This window comes from Uloborus diversus, chromosome 9 (genome assembly GCF_026930045.1).
Source record: "Uloborus diversus isolate 005 chromosome 9, Udiv.v.3.1, whole genome shotgun sequence".
Taxonomy (NCBI): Eukaryota; Metazoa; Arthropoda; class Arachnida; order Araneae; family Uloboridae; genus Uloborus; species Uloborus diversus.
The window spans coordinates 3716388-3730764 of record NC_072739.1 but is presented as its reverse complement, the minus strand read 5'-3'; the positions used below and the strand labels follow the sequence as shown (position 1 = coordinate 3730764).

Here is a 14377-nt window from a genome sequence, read left to right as displayed (position 1 = left end):
TAGCAAGTTCTAGCACAATTCATTAATGCAAAATTTATTCATATACTTTGTGACCAAAAGGTATTAGGACACTTTCAATGTATTCATATTTTTATGAATTTTCTCGAAAAATAAGAGACCAAATTGTTATCTTACTTTTGTCACATAAAAAATATGATCCAGCTATCATTTTCCAATAAAGATTAAATCAAACTCGCATTTAGGGGACCAGCAACAAATTCAGGAAAACAAAAACTTTTTTTTAATCATTCTCCTTTGTGAGTGGCTGTAAAGTTCAGATATTAGTTTACTTACTGTGTACAATACTTGAACACATTTTTGTGAAAGTATTGCTTATATTCACGAAGATATAAGCATTTCATTCAAAAATATCAAATTTGCTCACATGTTTTCGACTCATAACGAGCAGAGTTTTCTGTCAAACTTTATTAAACTTTTAGAAATACAGCATCCAAGAGAAATATAATACTTGAGTTTGAAATAAAAATATTGAAAATTTGATGAAACATGAACATTTAAAGGAACTAGTTTTTCACTGTGCATGCGTGAAATATGTAATTTATAACCTTCATAGCTTAAAACCTAAAATCTATGGGGCAGCTCATAAAAAAAAAGGTTCCAGTTGAATGCCTTAAAAACTTACAAAGATATCAGGTATCTAACGAGACAAATTTCAATCATTTTCGGATAAGAGACAAATCATAAGGGATTGTTGGAAAATTGGCAACACTTGTTTGCAATAATTCAGCATGGTGTGATTTGTGGTACAAACAGACTATTTGCGAACAATTCCTTATGATTCATCACGTTTTTTGGGAATCAGAAAAATATCAGTGATCTAATGAGCTAAGTTTTAATAAGTTTTAAGATATTCAACTGGTGTTTTTAATGGGTTGCTATATTTATTTCTGTTTTAAATTATGAAAGTTATAAATTGCCATCAAATTGCTTTAAACAATCAAATTTTCTTTTCTTTTTTTTTTAAATTCAAGTATTATATTTCAATTGTATGCTGTTACATTTTCTGAAAGTTTGGTAAAGTTTGACAGAAAACTCTGCATGTTTTAAGTCGAAAACATGCAAGCAAAATTAATATTTTCGAAAGAAATGCTTATATCTTGGTGAATATGAGTGCTTTTTTTTTTTTTTTTTTATTGTCAAATAATTGTACATAGTAAGAAAACTAATTTCTGAAACCTAAATTTTATGTAACAAAAGTTACAGAACAGTTGATTACAACTCTTATTTCCAGGGAAATCCATAAAATTGGATAAACACTTTTGGTTGTGTAGTATACGTAATTGGTTGCAAGTCGAGACCCATTTTCAAACTATCATGACCTAATATTCAGTCATGTCCCAAAGATTCTGATACACTAGTCTGAAGCATAATGTACATTATAAATGTGTGAAGAAAGAAAAAATGAGATATATCCAGGGATCTGATCAGGAGTTTTCACTGGGACCCATTTTGTGAATTATTACTATTATGTTTTAAATCAAAATATTTTGTGAAACTTCAGAATTTCAACCAAAATGAATGTTGCAATAATATATTACATTTCTGATTCGACTACCCTTTTGTTTCAACTTTTTGTGGTCGTACATCAAAGTCGGTTTTACATTAAAAAAATTTCATTGAGATCCTGCTCGATCCGACACTTATTTCAACTGCAATAAGATTTTCACTTAAAATGCCGTCTCTAAACACACCAGTTACATTTTATAATCCGTTTGGATTTACCAGGAGGGAAAAACTACCGTTGCAAAATGGACCACAAAAGGTTTATAAATAAGTTTATGAAAGGTCCAATTTGGTTCAATCTGAATTTTATAAAAGGTTCATTGTGGTTAATCAAGATTTTATGGAGGAACCATTTTAATTGATTGGAATTTTGAGAAGGGTTCTTGATTGGACCCACATTTCCTCTCATCAGACCCTTGATATCTGATGATAGGACCTAGCACCTTTAAAAAAACCTTTGAACTAAAATTGTGAATTTAAAGAGAATCTTGGTGGAAAGCAAAACCATGCTTACCTATGATACACTTCTCCTTTACGTATCCACAACTTCCCAGATACCATAGTATCTTGTTCAACGGCTACAGGAGGGACATACAACACAGACTGTTCCCAATGAGTCTCTCTGAAACATTAAATATACATTAACATACGCTCACATGTCATTTTATTAATTTATCAATTTAAAAAAAAAATTGATTGGTTGAGATATTTTTTTTTCATTCATAATAACTTGCATAATTTTGATGTTAATACTTAAGGTTTTTTGGATGAATTTACTGAAAAAAAAATCAAATATATTTTCAATATGTGATCATTTATGATTGAAATGCTTAGGGGCGGCAATAATTGCCTTTAGTTGGCAAAAAACTAAAAATTACAAGCTTTAGTTTTTATATTACATTACAGTAGACCCTCGTTTCAAGCGGGTTTATTTTATGCGGTTTAAGATTCGACACCTTTATTTTATTTTACGTGGATGCGGCAATGCAAACAGATAACATTTGCCCCTCTTTCAAATTCTTCACTCCTAAAGATTTCAGATTACACGTAATAAACTGCATTTTGGCGTGCTAATAATCGAGCTTGATTCATTGGAGACATTTTATGCGATTGGTTACGGAGCTCTTTCCAGAAGTAAAGTTATTAAACTCGCTCAGTTCAGAACTCACTGGAAGAAGAGCTTTTAGGAATGACAAAGGAGGCCAAAGCCAATGAGGATACCGACTTCGGTGACGCACAACCAAAAACATTCGCCTTGAAAATTTTGAGCCATTCCTAGACAATAGAAATGATCTTTCTGATTTGTTAGTGAAGGAAGATTCTATCATGGAAATGACGCTGGATGCGTTAATGCTCTGCAAAGAATCACAGAGAAAAATTCTTAATGACTGCCAAAAGACTATTACAGCCAGCTCCTCTTTATAAACACGAAATTAATTTACGTTCTCTTTATACGTGTTGTATGTAAAAGTCGATGTAAGTACACATTAAACTTATTATACAATTAGTCATCACTAGAATGAAGTATTTTGTTATCTGCGGAACCAAACCCCTATTTTCACACTAGTATTAGGTCTCAATTTATGCGGTTTCGATTTATGCAGCATTTCTGTGGAACGAGGGTCTAATGTATATTTGGAATTTTTACATAAAGGGAAGTGAAGATTAAATATTGGTAAACAATAAATAACCAAACTGCTGCAATGGAATAACACAATTTAACTCTGACAGTCTTTCTTAAAATAAAATCACTTCCTAACATCAATGTTTTTTTGTGAGAAAAGCAGTATAAAATATTACAGCAGTTTTAAATTTTTGGGACTCATTTTCATAGCAATGCTATTGCTAGATGGTCAATGGATAGTGTTGTTACTTACATCTTTTTGAGGAAAATTCAATAGGCATTTAGTATCATGGCTGCAGTGGCTGTATCGCATGACAACAGCCCTGCGCAAGAAAGTTCTGTACGGTGGTTCAAAAATACATGTAAAAAAAAAGTTCCTCCTAGATAACAGGACACCCCTCAATATTTTTAGACTTGTGAATAGCAATATACTGGAAGAATTTTAGCTTCCTATTTCAACTGAAAGAGAGTGCTAACCCCCCCCCCTCCCCAAACTTCATCAGTATGGGGATGGGGGTTAAAAAAATACATTGAACTGAAAAAACAACGCTACATATTATAATATAAATTAGTGTAACATGCATCTACATTGCAATAAAATAATTATTTACAAAAAAACAGCTGGGTAAATGAAATTTCTAAATTTGCAGCCAGACTTAGATAAAATGAAAAGCTTTCTGCGAACACAAATCCTTACTGGAAAATTTTCTGCAAATAATTATTTTGCCTAACTCACCCTTGAATAAAAAATTAAATTTATATTCAAATATGAAAGACACAAAAAAAAAGTGCTCTAAATCATTTAATTTTTTTTTTAACAATAACATATAGTTTGCTTATTTTTCACCAACTGAAGAAAACTGCCAAAACCATTATTTTTTTTTTACACATGTGCTTTAAAAGGCTTTTGGAGAAAGGCTTTAACAGAAATAAACTCTGGGATTTTCTCTAAAAATTCCCTTTAAAAAAAATGAAAAAAAATATTTTTTTTTTTTAAGTCAACAATTAGCAGTTTGAAAATAAAATTTCTGCAGAGCCAAAAATTTTCTGTGAACGCCGTTCGCGCGTTCGTCTATATTATGCAAGACTGTTTGCAGCATTTTCTATGCTGCGGATAATGTTAAATGAAGGGGTCATTGAGCACCCTCTTAAAATTTGAGTAAGAAGCTAAAACTTTTGCAGACTAATACTATTAGTAAGTCTAAAAAAGTTAGAGGGTGTCCTGGATTCTAGCTAAAAAAAAGTTTTTTTTGAACCAACCCTACAGTTCAGCTGTACTTTACACAAACAGACAGTAAATAGTTACACATGGAAAAGATAAGGCAAAAAAGTGAATTTACTTTTCATAGGGCGAAGTGGACAAAACAACATTGCTTGGAAAATGCACAGTGAACCAAATAACAAAACCATGAATAATGGCGTGCCCAAAGCAATTGCATTCGAATGTCCCCTGAAATAAAATATTTATCATATAACTATTTGGTACACTTCAAGAACTTTAAAAATGCTTTAAAAAACAGAAGCTCAAACATGTAAACTAGAAATCTTCCAAAATGCTACGGTCTGTTTTTTTTTTTTTTTTTTTTTTTTTGAGTACTTTTGGATTACTAAAATTGATATATGTCAGATTCAGAGTTTCTAAATCTATGATTTTTTATGATTTTGTATATCTGCTTGTAACGTCCCATGACTCACCGGATGCAATGTTTTTAGAAAAAACATATTTTCACAAGAAAGATCTAATTAGTTTTTCGCAACCATCTTTGCACATACATATCAGGAAATTCAAATGAAAGCAAAATGTAATGACCTGAGTTACTATTCAAACTAAAAAATGAGGCATGATGTAATTTTCCTATCCTATTACCATTCTAAACATCCTTAAGCAATTTTCAAGACAAATTTTATTTTCTAAAATCTTTTTATAAATGTAAGATAAACACAGGTGAAAATTACTGATAGTTTTCAAGTGGGCGTGGCAAAATGATAAGTGTGCGATTCCTCAATTACACAATTAAAATACATGAAGGGTTAAAAATAACAGTAAGCACAAAATTATTAATGTCCATGTGGTAGAATCACATAGTAAGAGAAAGTGAGCAAGTTTTGTAGAAGTGGATGAAACTGGATTTTGAATAGGTAAAATATTGAAACTTAACTAATGCATTACAACATGAAAACAGCTAAAATGCATAACTTTTGCACCTTGGTGAAATTTGTTACTTATTTATGTTATAAAATTCAAAATTTATGACGTATAGTCAGTTTCTCTGACTTTTGAGTGTGTTTTGATGAAAATCATGACTTTCCAAAATTGATAACATTTGATCATGATGGAAATCCATCACTTTTTAGGCATACGAATGCCCTGTATAAATTTTGTGTTACAAAAAAGAACAGCAGATAGCACTGAAATTCAAGAGCTACATAGCCTTGACCAATATTTTCTATTTCCCCAATTTTAAACGACTTCTATTTTTAATTATATTTTACTCATTTTTTAAGTAATAAAAATTCATTAATGAAATTACACTGAAAATTATATATAATTAGGACAATGATTGGGATACATAATTTTTAAGTTAAAAAAAATAACAAATTATTAATAATCAAATTCAACATGTGTCTGGGTTGTGAACAACTCTTATTTTCTTTTGTTCGACTATTTCAATGTCATACACAAGTTTCATTGTTTCAATAGTATTACACACATGCAGGTGGCTGAACAATTCTTCTAAGATCTTACTATTGATGACACTGTGGTTACTAGTTTCATCCTTGCTGTTAAAAGCTGGTACATTAAATGCTTTTGAATGTCAAAAGCATTTCAATATATCTTCACTGAAAATGCCATCCCTTCAAATCAGAAGAATTAAAATCAACATGACCCACTCTTCGCACACAATTAGGTGGAAGGTCCGAACATGAGACAGGCAGATCAAGCAGTTTTTTGAGCATGAGCATTAAAAACGCAATCAAAAATAATACACTTAATAAAAGAAAATATATAATGTATACTCTCGATATCACAAAGTCGAAGGGACGGTAAAAAACATTCGAGAAATCGAGCAAATTCATAATTATAATAGAATAATATTTTAAAAATTAGTCGCAATGGTTAAAAATAAGTGGAAACATGTAATGAAAGTTGAAAAAAATCTTAATATAATAATAAAATTTTTAATTTTTAAATGAGCCAAAAATAATAGAGAATAAAGAATTAAAGAGAATGCTCAAGTGAAGTAGCAAAATAAAGAGACTAACCATGACTAAACTTATCAAAGATCTGGATTATCGGGGAGGGCGGGGGTTGCAAAACTGTTTCAAACGAGTTTCAGGAGCACTGGAACAAAAGAAGTTAGACAAAGGATTCCACCATTCCTTGTGTCTCTAAAGAGGTTTACAGTTCATCTCCCCTTTTTACAAAAAAAAAAAAAAAATAGTGGAAATAGAGTTAAAAGGTCCAACGAAATGGCGTAAGAAGGGTGCGAAAAGTTTTAGGAAGGTGTTTTGGGCTTCTCAGGACTTATCTATTCTGACACCCCTGGGCTCTAGAATGAAAGTGACAGTAGATAAGCTTCTCCGCATCATTCCTAAACTCTGAGAGAAATAATGAAGGGCGTGAGAAATTTTTGGAAACATTCCTCGAGTTGCTTCGAAACAATAATCTGCCGTTTTACCAGAAAAAACTATATTTGAGTGTGAAAAATATTCCACATGACAAGGTTTTGATTAAAAACTCTTTGACGTGAAAAATAACGTTAAATAAATACCCTAAATCAAAGGGAAAAATAATTTTTCGTCATATCAAGGTATGGAAGTTCGAGATATTGAGGGTATACTGTATTTATAATAATTTTTGCAAATGAAACTTTTAAATGTTTTATTTGGAGACATGCCAATAAAGCATGAGATTGTTTCATTGCTACTTAAATTATAGATCTAATACAATCAAAACATTTTACTTGAGCACAGTCGGAGTCGTTTTGACCAACAGTTGCAAGTTTCATGGTAGTGACACAGCTTGCATGAGATTGGATAGATGCTGGATCAACAGACATGACATGGACAGTTGCTACAATGAAGAAAGTAAAAACAGAGTCAAGTTGGAATACCACTGATGTTGTTTTTATTCATTTATTACATAATACCTATGGATTTTTTTAAAAAAGGATTTATTAAAATTATTTTTAAATCAAGTTTAGGTGCATTAGGTAATCTATTTCACAGCAGTCAACTTTGCAATTGAAACAATGAAGATGTTATACAAATTTTTCATTTGCTTTGATCTACTGCATTGAATTTTCAATTGAGTAAGCATGATATCAGGAAACTATGGTACAACAGTATAAACACTCATTCCAGAAAAAGAAGAAAGAAAGAAAATATAAGGGAAAACCAGCAAACATATGTGCATTTAAAACATGAATGATCTCTTTCAACAAAAAAAGTTCTTATGACTTAATAAAAAAAGGTAATCAAATGGATACTTTTTTTTAACACAATTTTATAATGAACTTATTTTTATGACTATGTATAATCAGATAAAATTTATTTACATTGAAAAAAGGTAGTTTTCCTAACTAGAGCAAACATTCTGAAACAAATCTAACAAAAATGAAATTCAACCCAAAAAATAATACCTTGCATCTGTTCAGCAGCAGTTTTAGCTAACGCACTCATATCAACTTTGTAAGCGTCTTCAACTTTTCTCCAAAATTCTACACTGCAAAGAAACTTGATTACTATTATGCAGACACTATACAATCATTAATGTTACCATGACAAAATTGTACCTTTAGGTGATGTTTTTGACTTAATGAAAAGGGTAAAAAATAAAAAGTGCTTGAAATTCATGTAAAAAATTTCTGCTTCACATTTTGCATTTGAAGTTGCGTATAGTAAATTACTTGTTTTAATACTTTCTTGATTCAATTTAGAATGTACGAGTAATATATACCTTTTAAAAGAAGCCTAGCTGAAGTGAATGAAAAAAATTTCATCTGTAAAAGTAATTTCTCTCACTGTCTAAATTATAAATATCTAAACCAAGGGCGGATCCAGTTCCTGGCATTGTTGGGGGCCATTATAGGAAGGAAAGGAATCAAATTGCAATACTGGTGCAAATAGGAGTTCTGGGAGATTTTTTCTAAAATGCAGTTTTACTTTACATTCTGCCGCTTAATGAAGGGGGGGTCATGACAACTTCTGGATTTGCACCTGGTCTAAACTTGGAGCAACTAATTTGCAAAGAATGTTAATCATTAATAACATTGAAATGGGGAACACTTTGAGCCCTTTACACTTGCATATTGTCTAGGAGTCTAACCAATCTTCTTGAAATCTGATACGAAATTGATTCAGAACACAGCACCTTGCATCTCTAAGCAATTGTACAAAATGTTAATTTCAATAACCTTATTGAAAATGAAGCAGTGGATTTGTAACAGCAAATGCTCAGGTGAGGAACCTACATTTTTCATAATTCATTTCAATAGTTTTTCCAATTTGAATAATCCGAAAAATTGTTTGGATTTAAAAAAAATAACAAAATTTTATTATGGCTCTTGAATTATTTAATGGAAAAAATATCAATATAAACATCTATAAAAATTTATTTGTCAAATAAGTGACCAACCAGTGAATCACAGTTTAATTTTTAATCAGTGTATGATATTGAATAACTAACTTACTGATTACAATACATATTCTTTAGCATCTCCCCCCCCCCCCAATGCGGCTGTGTAAGAAGCTATTTGGCCTTTACCAGACCTAGTGCACTCCCTGACAAGGCATCGGTCTTTCACGTGACACCATTAAGGCACTGATACATGACAAAAGTAATTTTTGACACCCAGTTCCCACCAGATAGAGGCACCTAGGCTCTCTTTGATGTGAAACTACATTAGGAATTTAATTTTGAAGAGGGAATTAAAGCCTAACAAATATCCACACACAATCATACAACATAGGCGCTGATGGTTTTCTGTATCTCAAAACTCCATCGACTGGAAACCTTGGGTCAGAACCTGGGTCTCAGGCGTTAGAAGGACAGCGGCTTACTATCATGCCACCAGCGGCAGGCAAAAACATGAAACATTGTTTTTTGAGATTTCTAAAATCAGGAATCTTTAAGATTATCTTCCTCAACATATATTTAGTGTCACGACCTCCTGCATGAAAAAGACTCAACCCTTTTTGCTTGATCTTTTTGAATACATGTGAATAAATATAATGTTTTCCGTTCATACTGCAAAACCAATATTTTTTACTATTTTATTTCATCTCATTTTATCAGCAAATGCAAAGTTTTAAAACATTGAAAAATGTCCAACACGTTGTTATTAAGCAATGAGTTACTGCCCTTAAGCCTGAACTAAGGCAGAATTACATGCATCATATCAATAGCCCCGTTATCACATCCAGAAAACTACATTAACAATCTCAGCTTCAATGAGAAGACATCTGCCACAAGCTCAGTTTTAACTATTCCAGACTGATGAGTTCACGACAAGGACGAAACTGCAGTTCTGGAAAGGATAACCAGGCTATCGGTATGGTACATTGTTCATATACAAAATTAATTTTAATGTCATTCAAGTAGGCCAGCCTAATGGGAAAATTCATCATTTGCAGCTAAAACAATTAAACACTACGAAAATTTTCTATTTAACTATGTTTTGTGAAAAATAATTTTATATCAAAACTGTACAGAAAAAATTCACACAAAGCTTTGTACCTGTATTCATACTCTTGATGATCACAGATTGGAGCAATGTATATTCTAACTTCTTCAGGAAATAAATGGCCATCCTACAATTTCGAAAAAAAATTACTGTCCACAAGTCAATACAGAACAATATTATTTAAAAATTAATGCATATTCAGTTCATCAAATCAAACTCTTTTCATGAAAATTACTTTAACGAATATCTTGCCATCCCAATCTAAACCTTAGCAGAACTGAATCAAATACTAACATCAACTAAATTATAATAACTGCTAAAAATCAATGCTTTTATTTTAAAACATTTTCAGGATAATTTAAATTTTGAATATACACAAGGTGGAAATAAATGAAATACACCGCAAGCTCAGTCAATTCCAGCCGAGGACTGTACACTTCCAAAATGGTTAGTCTATATGCAGTAAAACCATGTTTATCCATATTTCTGGAATTAATTTTGTAGCCTTTTAAAAAACTTACATTCACATACATAATTTTAAGTTAAGCAATAATGTAACTATAAATACCATGAAAGTTTGCTTTTTATTTTGATTAAATGTACATCTTGCATACATTGTACAATAAATTACGGTAATACAACAGACACCACTGCAGCTAAATTATAACATTAAAATGTTTCAATTATTGTGCTTTATTCTAACAACACACCTGTATGAACCAGAAGATAGTAGACCTATTTTCTTGGTTAACAAACTACGTGAAAAGTTGTTTTCATTTAAAATTATTTTTTAGTTTTAAATGTCTTGCCTGCAATTATAATTAATTTTCTCACAAAATATGTTTTTTTGTAGTAGCGAACAGCAAACCTGCTTATTTAAGGATTTGCCTTGCTTATTTCCATACTACATTTGAATACTGTATTATTGATACTGATAATTTTATAATTCTATCTGAGCATTTTTTAAAGAGATTTGAGGGCATTAAGATACCAACAAACAACATTTACATGCCAAGCATACCTGGCTTAAATCAGTACCAAATCTATATACATAAATGGCTACTTTTGTATGTATGTATGTCCGGAGTAAGCTTCAAGCTTACTGGACCGATTTTAACCATTTTTTCAAAACAGATAGCAACATAGGCTATATTTTATTCCTAAAAAACATAGTTTAAAAAAAATATGATGGAAAACAATAAATGTCATTTAATTTCCCCATTAAATGATTAAAAATAAAACGCACTTTTACAAAAATTTGTTGCCTAAAATCAGCGATATTAAAAGTAATCATAATGGAGATTTTGAATCAAGGCTTCTCTGGAGCAAACATGAGTTTAAAGTCATTTAAATATTTGGAGATTATACTTTTTGCACACTTAGGGAAACATAGTAGAGAGCTTTTTTTTTTCCTAATGTGTGAGTGTGTACTATTTAATTAAATAAATAAAGTGCACGGTTTTTCTTAGTGATCTTTGTTTTTGTTAGTTCACACTTTGGAAATTCTTCAAATTTTTATATGCTTAAATGTCGTGCTTTCATTTCTAACTAAATACTTTTTCGTTCTTTATACTTACTGTTATTTTACTTTTATGGGTACAGAAGAAGTTTCATTTTTAATCACGTCAAAGGGGTGTGTTTTGAGTTCATTCAGCTAAAACAGAAAACAAATGAAAGTAGAGATTGTTACTCAAAATTATTACTGACCCACGCAATGACAGGTATTTTTGCTAGTTAGTGCTGTAAATCTAGAGTTCACCCACTTAAGCCATACCCCATTTCACAGGGGTCAACCCAGGATTTTTTTCTCACTACCTATTTTTGTGAAAGTACTGTATCAATATTTCATTTTTGCGAAAGTTTTTTTTTTTATCAGCATTGATTTTGTGATTTTTTAAAGGCATATTCTAAATTTTGTTAAAGAAAATTAGAGCAACTTTTTAATGTTATTTTACAGTAACTTACCGCCCCTAAGGCAGAAAGAACTACATGCGATATACCAGACAGGCGACATACCAGGTTATCAAATCCTGAGACGGCAGTTTGGCTCTTATTAGAACTCCTCAAGAGGTAGGAAATATTCCATTGTATCTCAGGCTTTGTACTTTGTACAATTCAGGAAATCATCAGAAAAACAGTTCCCGAAAACTGATGTTAAAACATTGCATAAATGCAATATGGCGAAAAAGTTAAAAATGAGTTAAAATACTACAAAAAAGTTGTTTCCAAATGCAGTGTTCATATAAATCTTAGCATTTTATTTTATGAGTAAACTGTGTTTTGAATAGAAAAACAAGTTTTCCATTTTAAAATGCAGATTTCTGAGAAGGTTTTTTGATTTTTTAATATTGTGTTGTGACTATGCTGATTTTCAAAGTTAGTTTTGTGAAGCTGCTGATTTTATTACTTGATTTTTGTAAAGGTACCAAATTTAAAAAAGATTTTTGTGAAGGTACCGAAAAACTAGTAAAATCGGGCCCTATTTCGTATGGACTTAAACACTAGCATATGAGAAAGATCAGTTTGCTTTCAAACAAATTCACAGTTCATTAACTGGAAAACAGTTTTAATGGAATTACTGGTGAAAAAGTCTTCACAAAATGAGGCATGGCTTAAAAGTGTATGAATCTTGGGTTTTCGAAAGTATTTTGACATACGAGTTTAAGGAGAGAATGCTTGATATGAGTAAACGTTGTTCATCAAATCTCTGAAATATATTTAAATAAAATCACCTGTTTCAATATTTAGTACAAAAGAATTCAAATGCAGCAATTTGGGACAAAATTCTTGAACTAAATGTAACTAGTTTTTTTAATTAAGAAAGCATTTATAGAGACGGCGATTGGGACTGAAAAATAGGGGGGGGGGGTAAAAAAAAGACAACTTAAAACCGCAGGACTTTTAGTGGCAGCAAGAAAATGAAAAAAAAAAGAGAGACAAAATTTTGCTAGAGCTGGTTTTGACTTAACTCACTCACTTAACTCATGTTTTTCTTAAGATTTTGATGAATTATGTCCAACAATTACTTCCTCCCAAAACCCCACTTAGACATAAATTAGATTTACACTATTTACCCCAAAGTGGTTTGAGATGCCACAAACACTTGGTAATAATTTTATTAAACAAGTATGACTTGTTCAAATAAAATAATTGATTTACTAATATCTAAACAATGAATATAAACTAAAAGTGCTAAATGATGATTTTGTAAACAGATGAACAGTAAAACCCCTCCTAACCAAACCTCTTATGCAGACAATTTTTAATTCCCTGAATCCAAGGCATATAACACTATTAAACCCCTGTACTGTGGACATCCCTGTATTATGGACAAAAAAATTTGTCCCGTTAGTGTCTGCATTAAATGGGTTTTACTGCACCAAGTAAAAATGAGCCGATGTGTGCATCACATGACTTCCTTTTACTCCAATTTGATGTCATTTTCTCATTATTGGCAGTTTTAATATGATTCAATAGTTTACTCTCTACATACCAGATCAAAAGACTGGCGATATATCGTCAAGTGTCCGCCAAATTATAACATCACTTGAGTTTGCATTGATATTATTAAAGATTTCCCCCCAAAAAGGTGCAAAAGACCCCTTTAGAAACACCCGAATGCAACCAAAACAGGAGGTGCACAACTAGACCCCAATAGAAGTCTACGTACCAAATTTCAACTTTCTAGGACATATCATTCTTGAGTTTTGCGACACACATTCGCACATACCTACATACAGGCATCACGAGAAAACTCGGAATTAACTCGGGAATCGTCAAAATGGATATTTTGGATGTCTATACGTTCTTAGGCACTTATCCACGTGTGGTCAAAATGGAAAAAAACCTCAACATTCATTCAGGTGTGAGCAAAACGGAAATTAAGGCCGATTTTTGAGTGAAAATTTTTTGGTGAATATAACAGTTTTTTGTAAAAGAAAGTAACAAATAATTATGTTAAGAAAAATATCACATTTCTGCTTCTGTATAATAAAATAAATGTATGAACCATAAAAAGTGGGGGTTCATTTATTTATTTGAATTGCCACCACTGATTTAAAGAACTGATCAGGGCAAGTATTTTACCGAGGCAATATACATTATCATATAAATAAATAGTTGAACTTTCTTACCTCTTTTAGCCATTTATCTCTTGCATAGAGTAAAGATGGGAGCATCGATTCATACATCAACATATAACCCTGTGTAGAGAAATAGAAACATAAAACATTTGTAAGGCAAAATATTATTGAAGCCAAAAATGACATGAGATACAATAAAACCTCGATTATGCCCCCTTTGTTTAACTAGAGATCTGTGTTAGCTGATGTAGGTTTCCTGACCTTTTTTGTTTTTCAGTTCCCACTATCCAAAACTCTTTTAAAAGGTATTTTCTGTTAATAAAAATTCATCTTTTGATGCTAATTTTTTCTGTACGTTAGACAGAGTAGGAGAAAACTTAGGCCCAATATTTTTAACTAGCACAGATGAAAATGGTAGACATACGGAATGATAAGAGCTGCTGAATTGTCAAACCATTATA

General features: G+C 31.3%; 1 protein-coding gene across 1 annotated transcript in view; it reads right to left on the bottom strand.

The window, feature by feature from the left end:
- LOC129229515 (protein arginine N-methyltransferase 6-like) overlaps positions 1-14377 on the bottom strand; it is a 43359-nt gene that overhangs the window by 1386 nt on the left and 27596 nt on the right. Inside the window, exons 9-14 of the mRNA XM_054863832.1 lie at positions 13968-14036; positions 9888-9961; positions 7792-7874; positions 7114-7223; positions 4489-4598; positions 2039-2146 (exon numbers count right to left, since the gene is read on the bottom strand). Of these exons, the coding sequence (XP_054719807.1) occupies positions 2039-2146; positions 4489-4598; positions 7114-7223; positions 7792-7874; positions 9888-9961; positions 13968-14036 (554 nt within the window). The remainder of the gene's footprint in view (positions 1-2038; positions 2147-4488; positions 4599-7113; positions 7224-7791; positions 7875-9887; positions 9962-13967; positions 14037-14377) is intronic.